This window comes from Hyperolius riggenbachi, chromosome 6, assembly GCF_040937935.1.
Source record: "Hyperolius riggenbachi isolate aHypRig1 chromosome 6, aHypRig1.pri, whole genome shotgun sequence".
Lineage (NCBI taxonomy): Eukaryota > Metazoa > Chordata > Amphibia > Anura > Hyperoliidae > Hyperolius > Hyperolius riggenbachi.
Genome location: NC_090651.1, coordinates 55211129 through 55232314, shown reverse-complemented (window position 1 = coordinate 55232314; position 21186 = coordinate 55211129). Strand labels below are relative to the sequence as shown.

Here is a 21186-nt window from a genome sequence, read left to right as displayed (position 1 = left end):
TCCTGAAGGGGGCTGGAGGAAACCTCAGGTATGTATAATTTTTTCTTTACGTCAGGTACCCTTTAAAAGCAAGCTTTATCGTCAACAGACCCATAATTCTTAAGGTGGCCATACATCAGGCGACTTGGCGGCCGATCGACCATCCAATTCAATTATTATAATCGAATTGGATGAAATTCTTTGCCGCCAAGTTCATGCCCAGCCAACAAAGCGACCGATTTCGGGACAGAAATTGGTCGCTTTGTCTATCGCGCATGCTGCAAGATGTCAGGCCGAAGTCGCTTGGTCTGGTGTGCGGCGGTACGGCGGCAATTTCCAGAGCGAGCGACAAGACGAGGAATCCTCCGCCACAATGCATAAATGTGCCCCCCATGTGCACATTACCGTCGGAATTCTGTGGCGATCCACCGGTGGTGAAGTAATGTAAAGTAATGGGCAATGCAGGGATTTTAAATATGTTGGTGGCGGCGGTGAGGTGCGCATGCATTGACCAACGGAAATGCGACTAACAAACTCGGGAATCCCAGTAACATACTTCATGTCCAGCAGGAGTGATGAGGGGCGTGGGGGCCCGGTGGCGCTATGCAAATTACCCTGTTGGCGCACTCTGCTGTAGGGTCATATGAATTAAGTTTTCGAGTTGCGATGCGATGGGGGCAAAGCGTTGCACCGCAAACGCAATGGCCAGATGTAAAACCAGCCTACGTCTATTATGTAAAATCAAGCACAAAGACTGAACTGGGTGCCTTATGGCGCCTAGAAAGAAAAACAGCAAAATAGTCAAATATATAATTTATGATTCCGATTATTAATAAAAAAATAATAAAAATATGTTCCTTTTTACTATAAAAAAGATAATAATAATATGTTCCTGTTTACTGTACATTTCTATAACAACAGATGTTATTTTGTTTTTTTCTCACCAGGAGGCGCCAGAGAGTTGTAGTTCAGTACTATCAATATTTTTTTTTTTTTTTTTAGCAAATAGTAAGCTGATCCGTCTGCAGCCAGCTGGACTACATTTCCCATAATGCTGGGCAAAGGGGGTGTCTTTTTTTTTTTTTTTTTTTTTGGCAGCCACAGTCAATTGTCCAGCATTCTTTCGTGCTGATGTGTGAGGGAGCTGCCTCTGCTGGGCGTCTATCAGTGATCCTCTCCTGTAGCTCAGCCACTTCTCTTCTCTTGAAGGCTTCCAGGACCTGAGCTGCCTGGGCAGGACCATGTAATATAGAAGCTCATCTGCCTACTACACGCCATTTTGCAGAATAAAAAAAAAATTAAAAAAAATCAGGAGGAGAGGAGGAGGTGAGTTTAGACTTTGCAAATTGCAGCTATCTTTCTCATCTCCGATGTGATATCTGCCTGTCAATCACACGTGTACAGTGCAAATGGCAAGACACAGGGCTTCCCTTAGCTGCATACTGACTCTGATTTGTAGGGTCAGAATTGGAAGATCTGTCATTGAAAATGATCTCAGCTTTTCCATTTAAATCATATCAGCCTGAAAACTGTCGTCTTTTTTTTTTTTATTTTTTTTTTGCCATGTTTTCACTAATATATCTTTTTTATTATATATTTGCATTTGTGTTTGTTTAAGTGCACAAAAAGTTTAGAAAGCATTCCTGATAAAGAGATGGGAAGGGGAATCTATGGGCGTTTTGAGATTATCTAGCATATAATTGGCTAAAGTGCACATTATCGGTACAATCTCCCAAACGATTGATCATACTGGTGCCGTTAGTGGTGCTGATTGAGGATCTTACCGTCGATATGAATTTCTGAATAATTATTTAATAGTGTGTTTGGAATGCTTATCATTTTCCTCTCTGTTGGTGCGCCTGAGCAATCATTTCTGATTGATTAATCAGATTGGACTGTCTATCGTTCTGGAAATTGGATCATTAATGCGCACCTTTATTATTATTATAATAATTGGCTAATTATGCATGTCATGTACAGCTCAGTTATATGGCATATGGCCGATATGGAAAATGATTGATCGCTTGGATAATTGATTGAAGGTCGATTGGATAGTAGTGATCGATTCTACCACCTTATCCACTTGATGTCAGCGGACCTCTTATTGAGAATGGGTCATTGCTCAGTGTTGTACAGTGTTATGGGACCGTCCATCCCCCGCTGCTCCTCCCCCAAACGTGCTGCATGTAGTAATTTTTGGAGCAATTCAGTTTGAATGAACATGCATAAACGCACATTCCTTCAAAAAGCGCTCTGAAAATTGCAAAATCGCAACCGCTACGCGCTTAGCAAGTGCATTTTGTGGTGTAAACTAAGGCATGGGCCCACTAGTAGTGCTTTTGCAGCCCTTGCCACGCTACAACATTGGACCCCTATGGTCCTACTAGCAGCATTGGGAGCGCATACCGATCGTAAAACGCTGCTTGCAGCATTCTGGGAGCAATCCCGGAGCGACTGCATCAGTGGCTAAACTAGCCAAATCACCATTGCTCTGGGAATTGTGGTGAAATCGCAGCACTTCTGCGATTTGGCAAATCATGGGTGCTTTACGATTGCCGTATAGCGCCACTGTAGTGCGTCCCGGACCTTATAGAAACCTGAAGTCATTCAGCATTGGGCTATGACTGCAATAGGCACATTTTCAAACACTTCCATTTAATGGATATGTTAAAAACTGTCATTTTTAAAGAGACACTGAAGCGAAAAAAAAATATGATATAGTGAATTGGTTGTGTACTATGAATAATTACTAAAAGATAAGCAGCAAAGAAAATATTCTCATACTTTTATTTTCAGGTATATAGTGTTTTTCTAACATTGCATCATTCTATAATATGTGCAGATTACACAACACTCAGCATTCAAAATTAGTCTTTCAGAGCAGTCTGTGAAGTAATGACCTCTCCTCTAGCAGAGGAAAAGTAAATAGTCCAGGAACAGTTGAGATAATAAAAGTCAGATAACAGCCCTCTCCATGACTAACTTAGTCGGAGAGCTTAATGGCTTGTTTGCATAGAGATAACAACTGGAGTTTCTCAACTCTTCCTGTACTGGAAACCATTACACGGATGTATCTGATCTTAATGTTTTATTTCTTAGCTGTACTACACATACAAATCATAATATCATCATTTTTTTTTCGCTTCAGTGTCCCTTTAAAAAGGTAGAATTTTATACCTTATTACTAAGGTAACTTTGCTTTTTTTATTCTGCTCCCTTCAATTGCATTTTGATATTGTTATAAATCTTCCTCAAGCCTTAGGGACTGTACACACTGAAAATCGACAGTCGCAAACAGAGTGCGATGCAATTGTGTTTTTAATCAAAATTCTATTTGCGATTGCGCGTGCATTGTGTTTTTTTTTCCTGCGCTTCAAAACAGTGAGCATTTAAAAAGTGCTGCAGGCCCTACAGTTTTCTAAAATCGCATCGCACCACTGTATACAAGCGCCTCACGATTTACTTTATTTTCATAAAGGCTTTGCAACTGAAAAATTGCATGCGATTCTAAAATCGCAGCGCAGCCAATGTGTATAGACCTTATAGTAGAAGCTGTCATCTCTGACTCCCTAGGCCACCTGTTAGTTTACAGTGGAGTCATGTGACCTACACAACCAGCTGGGCTGTCCAAAAACAGTATAGAGACCATAAATACAAGAATGACTGCTTCCGTTAGAAGCTTCTCACACAGGTGCATTTTTTTTGTGGCAGGTTTGAGTGACGTTCTTGCAGCTGTTTTGATAAAAAATTGATTAAAATGCTAAACAGGTTAGCTATACCCCCACGTGGTATGAAAAGATCTCTACACAGAAAGAGGTAATTGTGGCTGAAAGGGGTTAACTGCATTAAATGTTTTTTCTGGCATCTTAAGAGGGGCTGGGACAAAACAGAGGCTGTAACCGAATATTCCTTCCTATTGGCTGCCGTACAGATCCCTAGCAAGAACTGGAGCCCTTAGACTTGCATACACCCCTCTGATGGCGTCCAAACTTTTGCGAGCTGTCATCCTTGGACCGCCGGGCTCTGGCAAAGGCACCGTGTGCCAAAGGATCGCCAAAAACTTCGGCCTCCAGCACCTCTCCAGCGGGGACTTCTTGAGGCAGAACATCAAGTCCGGCACCGGTAAGGAAGATTATCTTAAAGAATGTTAACAAGAGTCCTTATTCCCTTTTGTCGCACTCTAACCATTCATCTTTTGCAGTTCTGCTTTTGAAAAACCGACGTACGTGACGTGAAAAGCGACTTTGCAGAATGAGACGTTGCTTTATAGGGAAGCTGTGCTGACAGCAATGTTTACCAGTATGCATGTAACAATCTGAGTGCTTCAGATGTTAGACTTAACTTTGCAGATGAGTTGAGTTGGCTGGCGGTTTAGGCTGCAGGAGGAGTGGAAGCCAAGTAAAAATAATTGAAAGCAGCACAAGTGTAAAGAAAAATCACCGTGCTGTGTTTGTAATCCTGACTTTTCAGAATGACATCATCATTATGATATTGTTAATGAAGCGGAAAAAAAACCTTATGACATTATGAATTGTATTGTTGGTAAGGATAATGAATAGAACATTAGCAGCAAAGAAAAGAAACTCACATTTTTATTTTCAGTTATATAGCTTTTTTTTTTTTAGAACAATGCATCATTCTGTCATACTTGCATTTTCAAAACCACACTCTGTCTTTTAAGCTATAAAACAAAGCAACAAAGCAGAAATAGTGATCCTTTGAACTTATCTCAAGCTGTCTCTCACTGTTTCTTGCCTGTTTAAGTGCTTCAGAAAACAGCACAGTATTCAGCTCAGAGAAGCTCTTTTACATAGATAACTGAAGTTTTTTTTTAACTCTTCCTGTACTGGACAACAGTATGAGACTCTTTTTCTTTGCTACTAATGTTCTATTTCTTAGCTATATTACACATACAATTCATTACATCACAAGTTTATTTTCGCTTCAGGTTTGCTTTAAAGTGGATCCGAGATGAACTTTTACTCATTGCATAATTGTGTTCCTTACATATAGTTTATAGGGCATTCCTCAAGCCAAATACTTGTTTCGTTTTGTTTTAATACCCTAATTTCCTATAAACTAAATAAGCCACACCCACAGCTTCTCCAGAGTGCCTTGGCGCTTGCAAGGGATTGTGGGATTTCAGTCTGGGCAGGTGAAAAAGGTGTTACTAGCTATAGATTTCAGAGGCAGAGTTTTCACAATCTGAGAGCTGCAGTGCAGATACAGATCAGTTGCCTGTGTAATGGAGGAGATAAGAGTGGAGTTTTCACAGAATATGCAGATTAGCATGCCTAGATACAGATAAGCTTGCCTGTGTGTGTGATTGTGTAATAGTGACAAGCAGAAAACATGTCTGCTCCCATTGTATCACAGGAAAAAATATTAATATACTGTTGAAGCTGTTTGAAGATAGATTTGCTGTGTAAACTATCTAAACTTTAGATAAGATATATAGACAAGTCACTTGTTATATTTAGTTTTTCATCTCGGATCCGCTTTAAAGAGGAACTGTCGTTAAAATCTAAAACACATACAAATAAGAAGTACATTTCTTCCAGAGAAAAATAAGCCATACATTACTTGTCTCCTATGTTGCTGTCACTTACTGTAGGTAGTAGAAATCTGACAGGGGGCAGGTAGAAGCCCCAGGTAAGTTAATCTTAGACTGGTTCCCAGGAATGGTTGTAAAATGCTGCTATTTAGACTAAGTTCACAGTGGGCGTTGTGTTCCCTGTAAAAGCAGGAACGCAGCGGAACTGAAAAGTCACACAACATGTTATGTGCTAGTTTGTGTTTTATACAGTAAAGCTTACAGTCAATGAAAAGTATGCTTCACAGTTAATGCGCACGTTTTGTGGTAATACACTGCATTAAGTAGGTTGGGATGCCGCACACCATTAGATTGTGTGAAAGTCAAATAGGCTTTACATTGCAGTGCGACGTTCTGTGTTACAGTGTGTCAGTTACATTGCACTGCAGAGCCCCACTTTGAACTGGGCCTGAAGCCTGGTACACACCATACAGCCAGGTACACACCATATCTGAAGAGAAATTGTATGGTGTGTACCAGGCTTCAGGCCCAGTAAATAAATCATTTCCAACAGGTCCAATCTGATTTCCGATCGATTTTCTGATCACTTGTATACAAAATCGATCAGATCACATCGGAAATCAGATCGGACCTGTTGGAAATGATCTATTCAGCCCATCTATCTGAAGGGAAATTGCATGGTGTGTGGCAGGCATAACAGATTCTCAGCCACCTCCGTCCATCCTCCCCCAACTGCCTGGGCGTTTGCTTCTTCTTCTACTCCATACTACCTTCATTTCCATTCATTCAATGAAGAAGTGATAGCTCTGCTGCTAACCGCTCTGAAATGAAGAATCAGGGTCAAGCAGGTGTGTTCCCGGGGAAGTGACATTCTGCAATCATGCTTACAGTTGTTTGTGTAGTGTCTTTCTTTTTTTCCTGTAGTGCCACTTTATGTGTTTTATTTGGCAATATTCTGGGACAAGAGGTCATATCTTCATCTGTGAGATAACCTTTTACCAAGTGTACCTAGACCTACTGAATACCTGAAACCTTACTGAAACCTTCAGGCCCCCTTCATACTGGCACATTTTTATTGCGTTGTGTTACCCAATTTTAAGGCAGGCTGACGCTAAAGCAATGAAAGTCTATGGGACATCTCATATCAGATGCGGTGCAATGCAATGTGTCGGAAGTGTCCGATTTGACCCTAGGACAACAGAGCGTTATAGGACAGCACCTGCGGTGACGCACGTTGCCCCAAAAGTCATGTAAGTCAATGGTGACGTTGCTGTGTGCATGCGTTAGACGCCAGTTTTCTTTTCAATTTTTTTTTTTGCAATACTTATTTCCGCCACAGGAAGTGAGCAGTAGAGAGCCTCACTGATGGTGTGTTTTTCCATCAAGAATTAGATTAACGCTCATGAATGCAGGTATCTACGAAGCTTGATTTTTGCAGTGTGTTGTGGAGAGCAGGGCTGTGGAGTCGGTACAAAAATCATCCGACTCCGACTCTTCAGTTTATGAAATCTCTGACTCGGACTCCAGGTACCTTGGACTCCTTAGTCTAATTTTTACAAAGGCTATGGATGTGGTTCAAAAATCATCCGACTCCAACTCCTTAGTTTATGAAACCACTTACTCAGACTCCACAGCCCTGGTGAAGTGATACTCTAAGCCCACCGCAATGAAAATCCTAGTTGCTGATGTGAAATCGGCCTCAGTTTTGTGTGGAAAGATGCTAGAAAGTCCAATCCGGAGGCTTCCCTCATACCCCTCCACCTCGCTGTTCCAGTGCTGAGGACTCCCCTCCCCCGAACCTCCTCAGCGCAGCTGCACTGCACTTGTGCGCAGCCGCGGCCTTTTAGAGGGTCCCAGTGAGAAGCGGTGGTCTGGAGGAGGATATGGGAAGGAACTTGTTTTTTTTTTCAAAAATTGATTTAGATTGTCAATCAAACCAGACTGAAATTCTCCATTGCTTGGTGGCGGGGCAGGAACGGCGGAAGATCGAGGTCCTATAGCGTTGCACTGCATCAAGCAGTTTCAGGAGGAAATATATTGAAAAAACTCTGTGCTGTGTCTGTGGTTGGAATCGATCTCTCTCTGATCAGATTCGATTTGAAGCATTGGGTGTCAGTCTATGTGTGTATGGCCACCTTCTGGGGTTCCCATATTTGTGCATAAATGCTTTTCAAACACTCCATTTTGCTGTTAAAGCAGATCCAAGATGAAAAACTAACTATAACAAGTAAATTGTCTATATATCTTATCTAAAGTTTAGATAGTTTACACTGCAAATCTAGCTGAAAACAGCTTTAACCAGCTGAGCGGTCTGGACGAGCTCAGCTCGTCCAACACCGCCAGCGGCTGCCGCTCAGGCCCTGCTGGGCCGATTTTAATGAAATAAAAAGCAGCACACGCAGCCGGCACTTTGCCAGCCGCGTGTGCTGCCTGATCGCCGCCGCTCTGCGGCGATTCGCCGCGAGCAGCGGCGAAAGAGGGTCCCCCCAGCCGCCTGAGCCCAGCGTAGCCGGAACAAAAAGTTCCGGCCAGCGCTAAGGGCTGGATCGGAGGCGGCTGACGTCAGGACGTCGGCTGACGTCGATGACGTCACTCCGCTCGTCGCTATGGCGACGATATAAGCAAAACAAGGAAGGCCGCTCATTGCGGCCTTCCTTGTTTATTCTGGGCGCCGGAGGCGATCGGAAGATCGCCTCCGGAGCGCCCTCTAGTGGGCTTTCATGCAGCCAACTTTCAGTTGGCTGCATGAAATAGTTTTTTTTTTATTTAAAAAAAACCCTCCTGCAGCCACCCTGGCGATTTAATCAGAACGCCAGGGTGGTTAAGGGCTGGTGCACACCGAGCGGCTTTTTGGGCGTTTTCAGATCCGCTTGCGGCTGCGGATCTGCTTGGTCAATGTATCTCAATGGGGTGGTGCACACCAGAGCGGCAGACGTTTTGCAGAAACGAAAAATGCCTGGGTGAGGCATTTTTTGGATTGCGTATGCGTTTCTGCCTCAATGTTAAGTATAGGAAAAACGCAAACCGCTCTGAAAAACGGCACTTCAGAGCGGTTTGCCAGGCGGTTTTTGTTACAGTAGCTGTTCAGTAACAGCTTTACTGTAACAATACAGGAAATCTACTACACCAAAACCGCTAGACAAAACCGCAAAACGCTAGCTGAAACGCTACAGAAAAAGAAGAAAAAGCGTTTCAAAATCTGCTAGCATTTTGCGGATCTGCTAGCGGGTTTTGGTGTGCACCAGCCCTAAAAGAATATGATTCTTTCTTCCTGTGATACGACAGCAGCCATGTTGTTTGTAAACATTACACAGAGGCAGGCTTATCTGCATCTTGAGCAAAAAAACCTAATCCCCCCTCCCCCTCCTCCCCTCTGCCTCTGAAATCTCTGGCTAGTAATACCTCCCCCTCCTCCTGCCCAGACTTGCTCCCATGAGCCCTTGCTACTGTCTGAAAGTGCCTTGGCTCTCTGAAACCCTGTGGGCGTGGCTTGTTTAGTTTATAGGGAATTAGAGTATTAAAACAAAAACAAAAAAGTCTTTGGCTTGAGGAATGCCCTATAAACAATAGGAAAGGAACACAATTATGCAATGAGTAAAAGTTCATCTCGGATCCACTTTAATTAGCTAAAAATACTTCTTCAGGATTGTTTATATATCAGTCTGTTTATTCCCAAAACTCACTGTAATGGATTGACAAGTTCTAATAATTCAATAACTCAAGTACCCCAGACAGGGGCAAAACTAGATGGGAGCAGGCCCTGCAGGATGCCCAGAGCTGTGGGGGCCCGACTACTAACCTTCCTCCGATACAGGGGACTATACTTCACATCAGGTGTATTTGTGGCTGCACTTGTTATGGGTGTGAAGACCCTGATGACCACACTTGTTTTATGACCCTTGTGAGATGGGGGCCAAGGCTGTGAAGGGCACCAAGAGGAGGGAAGGGGTGTGAACAATGGGCGGCATAAAAGTTTCACTGGGGTGCCCCATGAATTGTAGTTACGCCATTGCCCCCAGGGGGCGCATACCCTGTGTTGAGAATCGTATACTGTCTATCAAGCTTTGAGACATCTCGTCTGACAAAGGGTTAACGTAAAACGTATGCAAACGTTTTAAAACGTTCCCTTTTGTAGAGAGAATACCAATGCGGTCTGGATTGCTTACGCCAGGAATCCTTATAATGTGTGCAGGTTGTTTAATAATCCACGAAGGGGCAGTGCCTGATCCATGGCATCCTCCCAAAAAGAATTGAAGAGGCACTGTTTGCTCGGTAGCCTATTGAGCGATTTATGGCAGTTGTTTGGGGAGGGGTAATCACTTTGTTCGGCTGAGCTCATTGCTGCGCCGAGACTGTGTATCTGTTTCAAGGTCAGCAGGAGAGGCGTCTTGAGTTTGGGATCATTGAGGCATGTTGTGCTGTGCATGTGGTGAGCCACTCCTCCTGCACGTGTATTTATCCTTCTACAGCAATGTGCAGTTGAGCATACAGACTGTAAGAGCTGAAGGGAAAATCTGCTATGACAATACTCTGTGTTTCTCAAGTGTTTCTGCAGTTCCCCGCTGTTAAAATGATTTTTTTATTTCAATTTGCATCCGACAAAGATCTTCCAAAACTGTCAGCGAGTTTAGATTGCAGTTCTTTGCTTTCACAGTCATGGTAACGGGTTTGGCCAACAGTTGACAAGAGATTGTCCGGAAACACTCCCCTTACTGCTGGAGTAATTATCTGCACAAGGCAGGAGGCGTTCTTACTCATTTTCATCACCGGCACTAATCCATTGACTGATAGCAGACGTGTGTGTGTGTGTGTGTGTGTGTGTGTGTGTGTGTGTGTGTGTGTGTGACTGACAGCCACATAGTTTAGAAATGGTATGTAGTTAGTACTGGCGAGATTGATATTGGGTCAGATGTCTGCTCAAATCTCATCGAATAATGAGTAAAGGTAGGTGCACACATGTGATCATTGTAGGCTGATAACTGTTTCAGCCAACAATAGTTTTGTGTCTACAGTGATCACCGATCGATCCTGCTTGGGCGTCACGAGTCTTTAAAGGAAATCTAAAGTGTAAAAATCAGCCCCGTGCAGTCATCCTTATCGCTCACTGTCCTTCCGAGTCCCTCTGGATGGCAATCGCGACCACCACAAAGCTGGCCGGCCATGTGCCTTCTCAACGCACTCCCAATGCTAGGAGCGTTCTGCACATGCATAGTATGCGGCCAGTTTGAGGGGTTCTCCGCTGCTGGGTGGAGGGTCACAGAAGGACAGCGTGGGCACAGGAAGACTGCAGGGGGCTGCAAGAAGCCCCTGATAAGTTAGGCCTAGTTCAGATTATAAGTCGCTAGTGCAGGCGCTAAGCGCTTTTGTAAGCGATTTTCCCATCGCTTTCTGATCTATTTGCTATTTATCCAAGCATTTTGTAAGCGCTTTTGTTTGACGATTAGCGCTTTTTTTTTTTTTTTTTTTTTTTTTTTACACAATCAAGAAATTAACTCTTTGACCTGGAAATGATTCTAATTAATGTTATTTTTTACAAAAGCGCTCCCAAAATCGCTTTTCCAATCGCTTTTTTCAAGCACTAAGCAATTTTCCTATACCTTGCAGTGAAGTGCAAACGCTCTAGAAATGGTGCAGGAGCCAGGTTTGCGCTCGGAAAGGAAGGTCATCACTCATGTGAGAACACTCTCATACAGCTACATTGCACAAGTGCTTTTAAAGCGATTTTAACGATTGTCAGCATTTAAAACAAAAAGCGAAAACGCTCTTAGTGCGAATAAGCCCTTCAACTGATTTATTTTTTATACACGTCAGTAACCCTTTAAAAATCCTAAACAACCTTTGACGCCCAAGAAGGATCAATCGCAATTTCATTTTTGCGTTTTTTTATTATTGCACGCCCCCCCCTCCCCCCCCCCCCCCCCCAGGAATCCGCTCTGTTGTGCGCTGGCTGTTTTCCCTCTGTCTGATGGCTATTGATGCATACAGCACTGCCAACCCCCCCCCCCTGAAAACAGTCCCCATTACCCCTTACGCATGGCGGTTAGTTGAGACTTCCGGTTGCCTGAGGTCCAGATAACTGGGACTATCCTGTATGTTGATTGTTTTCCAGATCTTCTTCACATCTAATCATGTGTGGCGAGCTTGAAGGGGAACTGAAGTAAGAGGTATATGGAGGCTGCCATATTTATTTCCTTTTAATCAATACCAGTTGCCTGGCAGCCCTGCTAATGTATTTCTCTGCAGTAGTATCTGAATAACACCAGAAACAAGCATGCAGCTAGTCTTGTCAGATCTGACTTTAAAGTCTGAAACACCTGATCTGCTGCATGCTTGTTCAGGGGCTATGGCTAATAGTATTAGAGGCAGAGGATCAGCAGGGCTGCCAGGCAACTGGTATTGCTTAAAACAAAACAAACATGGCAGCCTCCATATACCTCTCTCTTCAGTTCCCCTTTAAGGTCTCCTTCACATGGAAGGCTGGAAGTAGTGAATCCATCAACAGTCAGCTGCTCCTGTGTACCTGCCAGTCCCTTGCTAGCACTCAACATGGGCAGTTGAGGTGTGGCCACTCAGAGCAGGATCATCCACCAGGCAACCTAGGCAGGTGACTAGTGGGTGTCAAGGGCCCCACATGCCAACTTTTTTTTACCTCTCTCCATTTCAGCTTACTAAAAGGTCCACAAGGGGACTCCACATCTACTACCTTGCCTAGGGCCCCATTATCCCATTACATCATAATCCATCTCTGTGGCCACTGCACTGAGACATGAAGTGATGCATTTGTGCTGCCAGGTAACTGCAGCGCGTGTCAAAAGCTGCCATTGGTCACAAACACTGCCATTCGGCTGCATGAAATTAGAGGCCGGTAGCCTGCAGATGGCTTAAAGAGGAACTGCAGTGAAAGTAAATTAATAAAATTGCTTATATTTTACTATATTTATTTATACATTTTTTAGTCACTGTTTACATACCTTTCCTCACTCTGATTTACATGAGGCAGGAAACACACACTGCCAGAAACTCTAGCGTTGCAGAAAAAGCACACAATGCAAGTCAAAGGGCCGCATGAAAAACCGCATATACTTGCATTCTGCAATGTGCGTTTTTAAAAACGCTGGTTTTGTTGCATATTTTTCAAAAACGCACATAATAAAAGTCAATAGTGACGCAGAGGTATTGCGTTTTAGTGTGTTTTGTATGCGCTTTTATATGAGTTTAAAAAAAACAAAAACAAGTTTGATAATGTATTTCTGCTTAATGTTCACTTCCTAGTGATTTGCATAAAAAAAGCATACAAAACGCAGATGCGATTTATATATGAGAGCTGCAAATGCATTAAAACGCACGCAAAAATCAAATTGCAAACACACAGAAAACTCGCTGCTAAGTGTTCACCCAGCCTTATGAAATTTATCACGGGTGACGACATATTTAGTCCTGTCAGGTGCAGCTCTGCAGAATGTTAGTTTACTGAGCGTCCTGAAGCCGGTACAAAATATACCTGCTTTCCCAGAATGCTCTGGGTCAGAGATTTGCACATAGCTTAACAGCCTAGGCTAAGCAACATTGGATGGGCAGGGTTACATACCAATATATAGCTATAGGAAGTGTTCTGATGCTGATTGCAGAAAAAGCAACGTAAAAGTAAGTATCCTAACAGAGGGTCTGTTTGGGTTCAAGGTGCGTTTGTAGTCTCTGGGGGGGCTCAGCGCATCTCTGAGCTGAGGCCATTCAGAGGCGGCCTGGTGATGCGCTGATCCCACTTTTGCTGCGCAATTCTTAATTTTACTGGTAGCGCGCCCAGGCTATGCATATGCATAGGTAGGATTTAGTTAGTGTTAGGTCCCCTCCCATGGAGGAAAGACTTCTTTCGACAGTGGGAGGGACAAGTACCTAACAAATTGCATGCAAGCTGTTAGTGGAAACTAACATCCTCCAAGTGGTAGACAGGTTGTATGTGTGCTCATTGTGTATTTGTATCCCATGAGTGGGGTCTGCACTTTTTTGCAGGTAAGCATTCATGTGTTTTTAAGTAGCGCTGTTCATTTCTTTGCTATACTTAACATTGAGGCAGAATCGCCTCAGAAATCAGCAAAAATGCTGCAGCCCGGGAGTTTGCGTTTGTGGAAAAAAAAACTGCTCTGGTGCGCACCATCCCATTCACTTTCATTAGCCAAGCAGCTTTCCACCAGCAAGCGTTTTAAAAAACGCTCAGAACCGCTCTTGGTGTGCACCAGCCCTCTGTGAGCATACAAACTCTGTGCAGATAGTGCCCCTCCTGGGAGTAAAACCAGGGATGCCACTGTGCTGCCTTCCTATATCTGCAGTGTATATTGCTGTATATATGTATGTAGCGCCTGCCTTCAGTGTGATATTTAGCCTAAGCTGAGTAGCTATTTGGAATTCATGACCCCCCCCCCCCCTCCTTAGCATTCTGGGAGACCAGGTATATTTGTTACTGGCTTTAAAACTCTGTAATCTAACATTCTGCAGTGATGCACCTGCCAGCAGTAAAAATGTCATTTATAAAACGATCTACTGTCCTGAAGTGTGTACTGTAGAATTTGTCAGCAATGTACTGCAATGGGCCTGTGTGGACACTGGTTAGATGGTGTACTGATTATGGGCATCACATTTCATGTATGCAACCACGGCTTGAATTCTGGCTGAAACAAAGAACTAACTAGTAAGGAGTCCATGGGCATAACTCCCTAACACTGTAAGGGCTGTTTCACAGCATGAGCGCTTTTTGATGATTTTCCAATCGCTAGTGTTTTGAAAAGCATTTGGTCAGTGTACTCAAATGGGCTATTTGCACACTGGAGTGATTTGGTTTTTTAAAAATCAAAAAAGCTCTGCATATAGCATTTCTGTAGCGACTGCAAATCTGTGGAAGGCATAGAAAAGCAAAAATGCTATAAAAACCGCTCTAACATCCCAAGCAAAAACTTGCTCCACAATCGCTAATCTCAAAGTGCTTTTTGGTGTGAAACAGCCCCTTGTGCCTATCAGGGTACCTCACTGATTTACCATCACTGCTATACTTGCACATATAATTAATGGCCGTGTCTCTTGAGTTTATTTTCATTTCAGGGTTACTTTGAAATCAAAGTAGAGCTGAATACTCGCGTACGAATGAAATCGCTGCCGGGAGACTTTGGCGCAGGATACAGCTTTATCCTGATCAAATCTAGGCAGCGTTAATTACTATTCCCCCTCCAGGTCCACGTGGATGGTAGGGAATGATGTAATTCGGCTTCCAGCTATTGCTGGCGCCCGAATTAGGCCTCATTCACACCTAAAATCGCTCGAAGGTAAAATAAAACAAAAAGTGTCACTTACCTGTGGCTTCTACCAGCCCCCCGCAGCCATTAAGTCCCACGCCATCATTGAAGCCTCTGCCGTTCGTCGCCGCCGGTGACCTGCTAATTATTCGTCTAGCTAGACGAATAGCGTGCATCATCGGGAGCTTATTTAGTTTACTTTTACAGTGCCTGCGCATTAAGCTCCCGATGATGCGCGCTGCCCTGGCAGTGCAGGCGCAGTGCTGTTCGTCTAGTTAGCTGAATAATTAGCAGGTCACCGGCGGCGACGAACAGCGGAGGCTTCAGTGACGATGTGTGACTTGATAGCTGCAGGGGGCCGATAAGTAGCCCCAGGTAAGTGACACTTTTTGTTTTATTTTACACCCCACAGAACCGCTTTTAGGATTGACTGATTGGATCTTCTTGCAGTCCAAGGGTGTCTCAAAAGTCTTCTCCAGCTCCACAATTCGAGGGTGTTGATTCATCAGCATTTAGCTTTCCATTTGGTCCAACTCTCACAACCCTACAGTCTCACTGGAAAAAACACGGATTTCACTATACCAGGGGTAGGCAACCCGCGGCTCCAGAGCCACATGCGGCTTTTTTTCACCTTTGCCGCGGCTCCTAGGCCGCGGCTCAGGTAGTGTGTGTCTGTGGCTGCAGCGCGCGTGTGACGTGTGCTGCCGCTAGCCAGCAGCCTATTAGAGAGGCCGCCGGACCGGTGCAGTGCAGGGCTTAGGGCGGCCATTTTCCTGTAACCCTGCAGTGTAATGCAGGCAGGACGTGACGTCGGGAAGGAAGAGGATCGTGGGAGTTGCGCGCCACAAGGAGGTCGGGACTGGAGGAGATCGTGACAGGAGGTCTTCTGACTAGGTGAGTAAATGGGTTTTTCTTTTCATATCTGCTGAAGGATTGTGCATATTGGGGTCAGATCTGCTGAAGGATTGTGCATATTGGAGTCAGATCTGCTGAAGGATTGTGCATATTGGGGTCAGATCTGCTGAAGGATTGTGCATATTGGGGTCAGATCTGCTGAAGGATTGTGCATATTGGGGTCAGATCTGCTGAAGGATTGTGCATATTGGAGTCAGATCTGCTGAAGGATTGTGCATATTGGGGTCAGATCTGCTGAAGGATTGTGCATATTGGGGTCAGATCTGCTGAAGGATTGTGCATATTGGAGTCAGATCTGCTGAAGGATTGTGCATATTGGAGTCAGATCTGCTGAAGGATTGTGCATATTGGAGTCAGATCTGCTGAAGGATTGTGCATATTGGGGTCAGATCTGCTGAAGGATTGTGCATATTGGGGTCAGATCTGCTGAAGGATTGTGCATATTGGGGTCATATCTGCTAACAATTTTGGCATATTGGGGTCATATCTGCTAATGATTTGTGCATATTGTGGTCATATCTGCTAACAATTTGTGCATATTGGGGTCATATCTGCTAACAATTTGTGCATATTGGGGTCATATCTGCTAACAATTTGTGCATATTGGGGTCATATCTGCTAGCGATTTGTGCATATTGGGGTCATATCTGCTAACAATTTGTGCATATTGGGGGTCATATCTGCTAATGATTTGTGCATATTGGGGTCATATCTGATCCTGTATATAGCATTAAGGTAAGAAACAATATATGCAGTGTTAGATTTGTTTTATAATGGTTTTGCGGCTCCCAGTTTCTTTCTCTTTTCGGAAACGGGTCCAAGTGGCTCTTTATGTCTTAAAGGTTGCAGACCCCTGGACTATACAAACCTTCATTGGCAAGGTTACATCTCTGCTTTTTATTACATTATCCAAGTTTGTTATTGCTTTTCCTCCAAGGGGGTAATTGTCTTTGGCACTACCAATCTTCGGAGACCTGTAATTTGTATGCTGCCTAACCAGGTGGCATTTTTTCCCTGTAGGCAACAGGTGGCAGGACTTGGCACACAGCTTATTACTGGAAAAACAGCAGCACAGGGAACAGTCTGCCTCTCTCTGCAGATAGGTGAGACTTTTACCAGAACTGATATTTTAGTTATAGGTGTATACTTATTATTATTATATTATTATGCGTGTATATAGATACTTGCTGGCATCATATTTAGGGCATTATAGAATACATGTAACAATTCCTGTTACAAACTGTCCCAGAGAGGAGCTCATGATCTAATTTCTACCATAGTCGTAGTCTAATGTCCCTCAAATTATCGTGTATTGTGCATACTTGCGTTGCGCTTGTTCTGAACGCACTAATGCGAACAGATCCTATTGTTTTGCATAGGATCTATTCGCATCTGTTCCATTTAGTTCTGCTAAACAACATTTTTTTGTACAGTTTGAACCTAAAATGGGTAAATGAAAATATCATGGGCAATGATGATGGGTCCCTGTCCCTTAAAACCCTAAAGAAATTAAAACTTCTGTCTTTTTTTAAATTCATGTTTGAAATCCTACCTAATAAAACCCCACTGTCCCTGCGTCCCCTGTCCCGGTGTCCGTGCTTTTTGCCAGCGGGCATGCGCAGCACATGGACGTTACAAACAGGAGGGCGAAAGGTTGGTGCGCGTGACGGGGAGGGAGGCTGTGTGGCCATGCGGCGAGGAGTGCGGCCGTGTGCTTGGCAGGAAGCGTGGGCTGGCACCCTTTGGAAAGGGGTCGCGTCCCAGCCCTAGCGCCCATTTTTTAACAGGCGGGCTAATTAATTATATTATAATTTGCATTGTTGCGTTACATATAAACTAACATGCTAAACACTGTAAATACATACAGGATGGATTTCTCTATGTTTTCCTTCTATCCCATGCAAGAGATTAGGCCCACTTTAATAGGTCTACCGTATGTATATCCATGCTCCTCCCATTGTCCTATCATCACTCACATGAGGTAGGCAGTGAGGAGCTGGGAGGGGGCACCAGACAGGCTTAAGGTGGCCACACACGATACAATAAAATGATCCGATTTTACGGCAATTCAATAAAAATGATTGGATCTCCCGAAAAAATCGAAAGCTTTTTTTTCATTCGACTGAAAAATCTGATCGGATTTCCTGTTTTCTTCGATTTTTATCGATCTGGAATGCCAGATATTTTTCTTTAATCTTTCTAAAGATTGTATGGTGTGTGTTTGATTGTCAATTTATTAATACACACACCTTAGTCATTTTCTCAGAGTTTCCAATCATTTTTATCATAATTGGAGAAAAATTGAACATAGGTGTGTGGTACATTGGTCAGATTTTTTAAATGTTACAATCAGTCTGAAAAATGTATTGCAATTCTTAAATTGAACAAATATTTTAAAAATTGTATGGTGCGTGGCCACCTTTATACTGAGAACACTCGGTGAACTCCACCCACCTTCTCTCTGCTGTTGAGATAGATTTATTATTTGTGGCCAGAACTGCAAGGTTACTGGCTGCTTCACATAGTCTCATAAATTCAGGTCTCATACATCCCTGCTCCGTTTGTTTTAAAGCATTTACCCTCTCCTTTCTTCCTTGTGAATAACTTCCAACTTTCTGAGATGTGAGAAAGGGTCACATTAAGGGCTATATAAAATACTTTAACGCATTCACAGTGCACACGTTGCGTTAGTCTGTAACAAGTAGCGTTTTTAAAAAGTGCTGCATGCTGTGCGTTTAGCAATGTAGCTGCTGCGTTATGTGTGTTGCACATGCTCAGTAATTTTTTTTATTAAAATGTAACGCATGCACGGTTTTCGTTCATCAGTATGCGACGCAAACGGCGCACCGAGAGACACATAACGCACATCCAATTTCATAACCTACATGCGCTGCGTTAGGGGCACATTGTGCGACTTTAACGCCGCATCAAACGCACCGTCCCACTGTGAAAGAGGCCTTAAAGTGTACCAGAGGTAACATGTGACATGATGAGATAAATGTGTATGTACAGTGCAAAACATTAATAACCAGGCTGTTTTCTTTTGCTACCTGAAAGAGTTAATTTTCTGGCATGGATGTGACAGCTTCTGTCTTGACTGTACTCTGACAGGGGCTTTCTTATGGGGGGCATTTTGTAATTGTAAATATTAAGGGATGTGTATGTTGTATAGCACTTTTTGTACATATGTATAGCACCTTCTGATGAAGCCGTTTAGGTGAAATATGATCTCATTAAAGTTTTATGTACAGCACGATGCATGTTTTTTTAACACCTTTTGTTATTTATGCCTCTCATTCAGGGTGGTGTGGGAACCTTCACGTATGGAGGTGTCTGCAATTTGGTATGTGACAAACAGCCTGTGCAGTCACACTCTGGTACCACCCACCGTTAACCAGTGTTAGCCTAGCAACCAGCACCTGGGATAGCTACACCCCACTCGGGGTATTGGGTGGAGGGGGATCAGCCAAGACCTCCATAGTGAAGGGTTGCAGTCCCTATTTGGGGGCCTCACTGGAAACCTATCAGTATTTATGGTGGTCAATTTTAACGATAGTGATGAATATATTAAAGTGAATAATACTTTTAATGTACCTATAGGGCATGTCAGTCTAGACCAGGCATGGGCAAACTTGGCCCTCCAGCTGTTAAGGAACTACAAATCCCACAATGCATTTGCCTTTATGAGTCATGACTGTGGCTGTCAGACTCCTGCAATGCATTGTGGGACTTGTAGTTCCTCAACAGCTGGAGGGCCAAGTTTGTCCATGCCTGATCTAGACATTAGTGTTTGTTCCTTTTCCCTGGTACCCATATTCGGTTTGTGTTTGTATTTGACTGTACTTTGTCAGGAATATGGTAAACATCACTGATCAAACTACAGCCATTAATTTTTCTGGCAGAATACAACTTCTGAGAGCAGTGGGACATCAAAATAGGTCAACAGTTCATGTATTTTCATTTAGGCCTCTTTCACAGTGGGACGTTGCGTTTTATGCGACGTTAAAGTCGCACAACGTGCCCCTAACGCAGCGCATGTAGGTTATGACATTGGATATTATTTTGCACTGCATTATGTGTCTATTGGTGCGCCGTTTTCGTTGCACACTGATGGAACGAAAACGGCGCATGCGTTACATTTATAAAAACAAAAAACATTGCTGAGCATGTGCAACACACATAACGCAGCAGATTTATTGCTAAACGCACAGCATGCAACACTTTCTAAATATTGCTACGAGTTACACACAATGCAACGTGTACACTGTGAATGTCGCACAAACTTGGTATTACTGTGCGTTAGTCTGCGTTATACATTTTTATAACGTGCGACTTTAAAGAGTACCCGAGGTGGGTTTGAAGAATGTTATCTGCATACAGAGGCTGGATCTGCCTATACAGCCCAGCCTCTGTTGCTATCCCAAACCCCACTAAGGTCCTCCTGCACTCTGCTATCCCTCATAAATCACAGCCGTGCTGTGAGGCTGTGTTTACATCTGTAGTGTCAGTCTCAGCTGCTCCCCCGCCTCCTGCATAGCTCTGGTCCCTGCCCCCGTCCCTTCCCTCCAATCAGCAGGGAGGGTAGGGATACAGGCGGGGACTGGAGTTCTGCAGGAGGCGGGGAGAGCAGCAGACTGACACTATAGAGATAAACACAGCCAGCTCTAACAAGCTGTTTGTCAGCAGCGTCGCTGTGATTTATGAGGGATTGCAGAGTGCAGGGGGACCTTAGGGGGGTTTGGGATAGCAACAGAGGCTGGGCTGTATAGGTAGATCCAGCCTCTGTATGCAGATAATATTCTTCAAACCCACCTCGGGTTCTCTTTAACGTCCCACTGTGAAAGAGGCCTTAGGGACACTTAATAGGCTGCCACTGAGCAAAGACAACAAAACATTCAACCTACAGTACTATGTAAATGTTTAAATATAAAATAAAACCCTCGGGTATCTAACAAAAAAATCTTTTTTTAGGAGTAGAAAGATAAAAACAATTGTTTATCTCATCAGTTTATTTTCACCTCGGGTTCACTATAAGGCCGGTTCACATTAGCGTTTTTTTGCGGAACGTAACTGGAACGTATACTGTACAAACGGAACGGATACGAAAGGATCCAATGTTAACCTATGGATCCATTCACATGCGTCCGTTGGTACGGATACGTTCCATATGTTCCGTTCCCCGGACTAAGTTTCCAGACCGTTCTGCCCAGCGGAACGGAACCGGACAAACAATGCTGTTGCATTGGGGCAATGGAGAACGGGACGTTTCTTCACACTAGTGAAGAAACGGACCGTTCCATGGGGGATGTGGGGACGCAAACCTGAGCGGCGGAAAGGTGCAGCAGCCGGGCTGGTGGGTGAGGGAGGGTAAAATACATACCTAATGCTCTTTTGAAGCCGGCGGTAGAGGCTTCCGTCTTCTTCCGCATCATGTGACTACATGATGCGTCATGT

At 43.8% G+C, this 21186-nt stretch overlaps 1 protein-coding gene across 1 annotated transcript in view; it reads left to right on the top strand.

Moving 5' to 3' along the window:
* The first annotated feature begins 1092 nt into the window (after window positions 1-1092).
* Window positions 1093-21186, top strand: part of AK4 (adenylate kinase 4) — a 108913-nt gene continuing 88819 nt past the window's right edge. Inside the window, exons 1-2 of the mRNA XM_068239304.1 lie at window positions 1093-1305; window positions 3911-4101. Of these exons, the coding sequence (XP_068095405.1) occupies window positions 3957-4101 (145 nt within the window). The 5' untranslated portion in view covers window positions 1093-1305; window positions 3911-3956. The remainder of the gene's footprint in view (window positions 1306-3910; window positions 4102-21186) is intronic.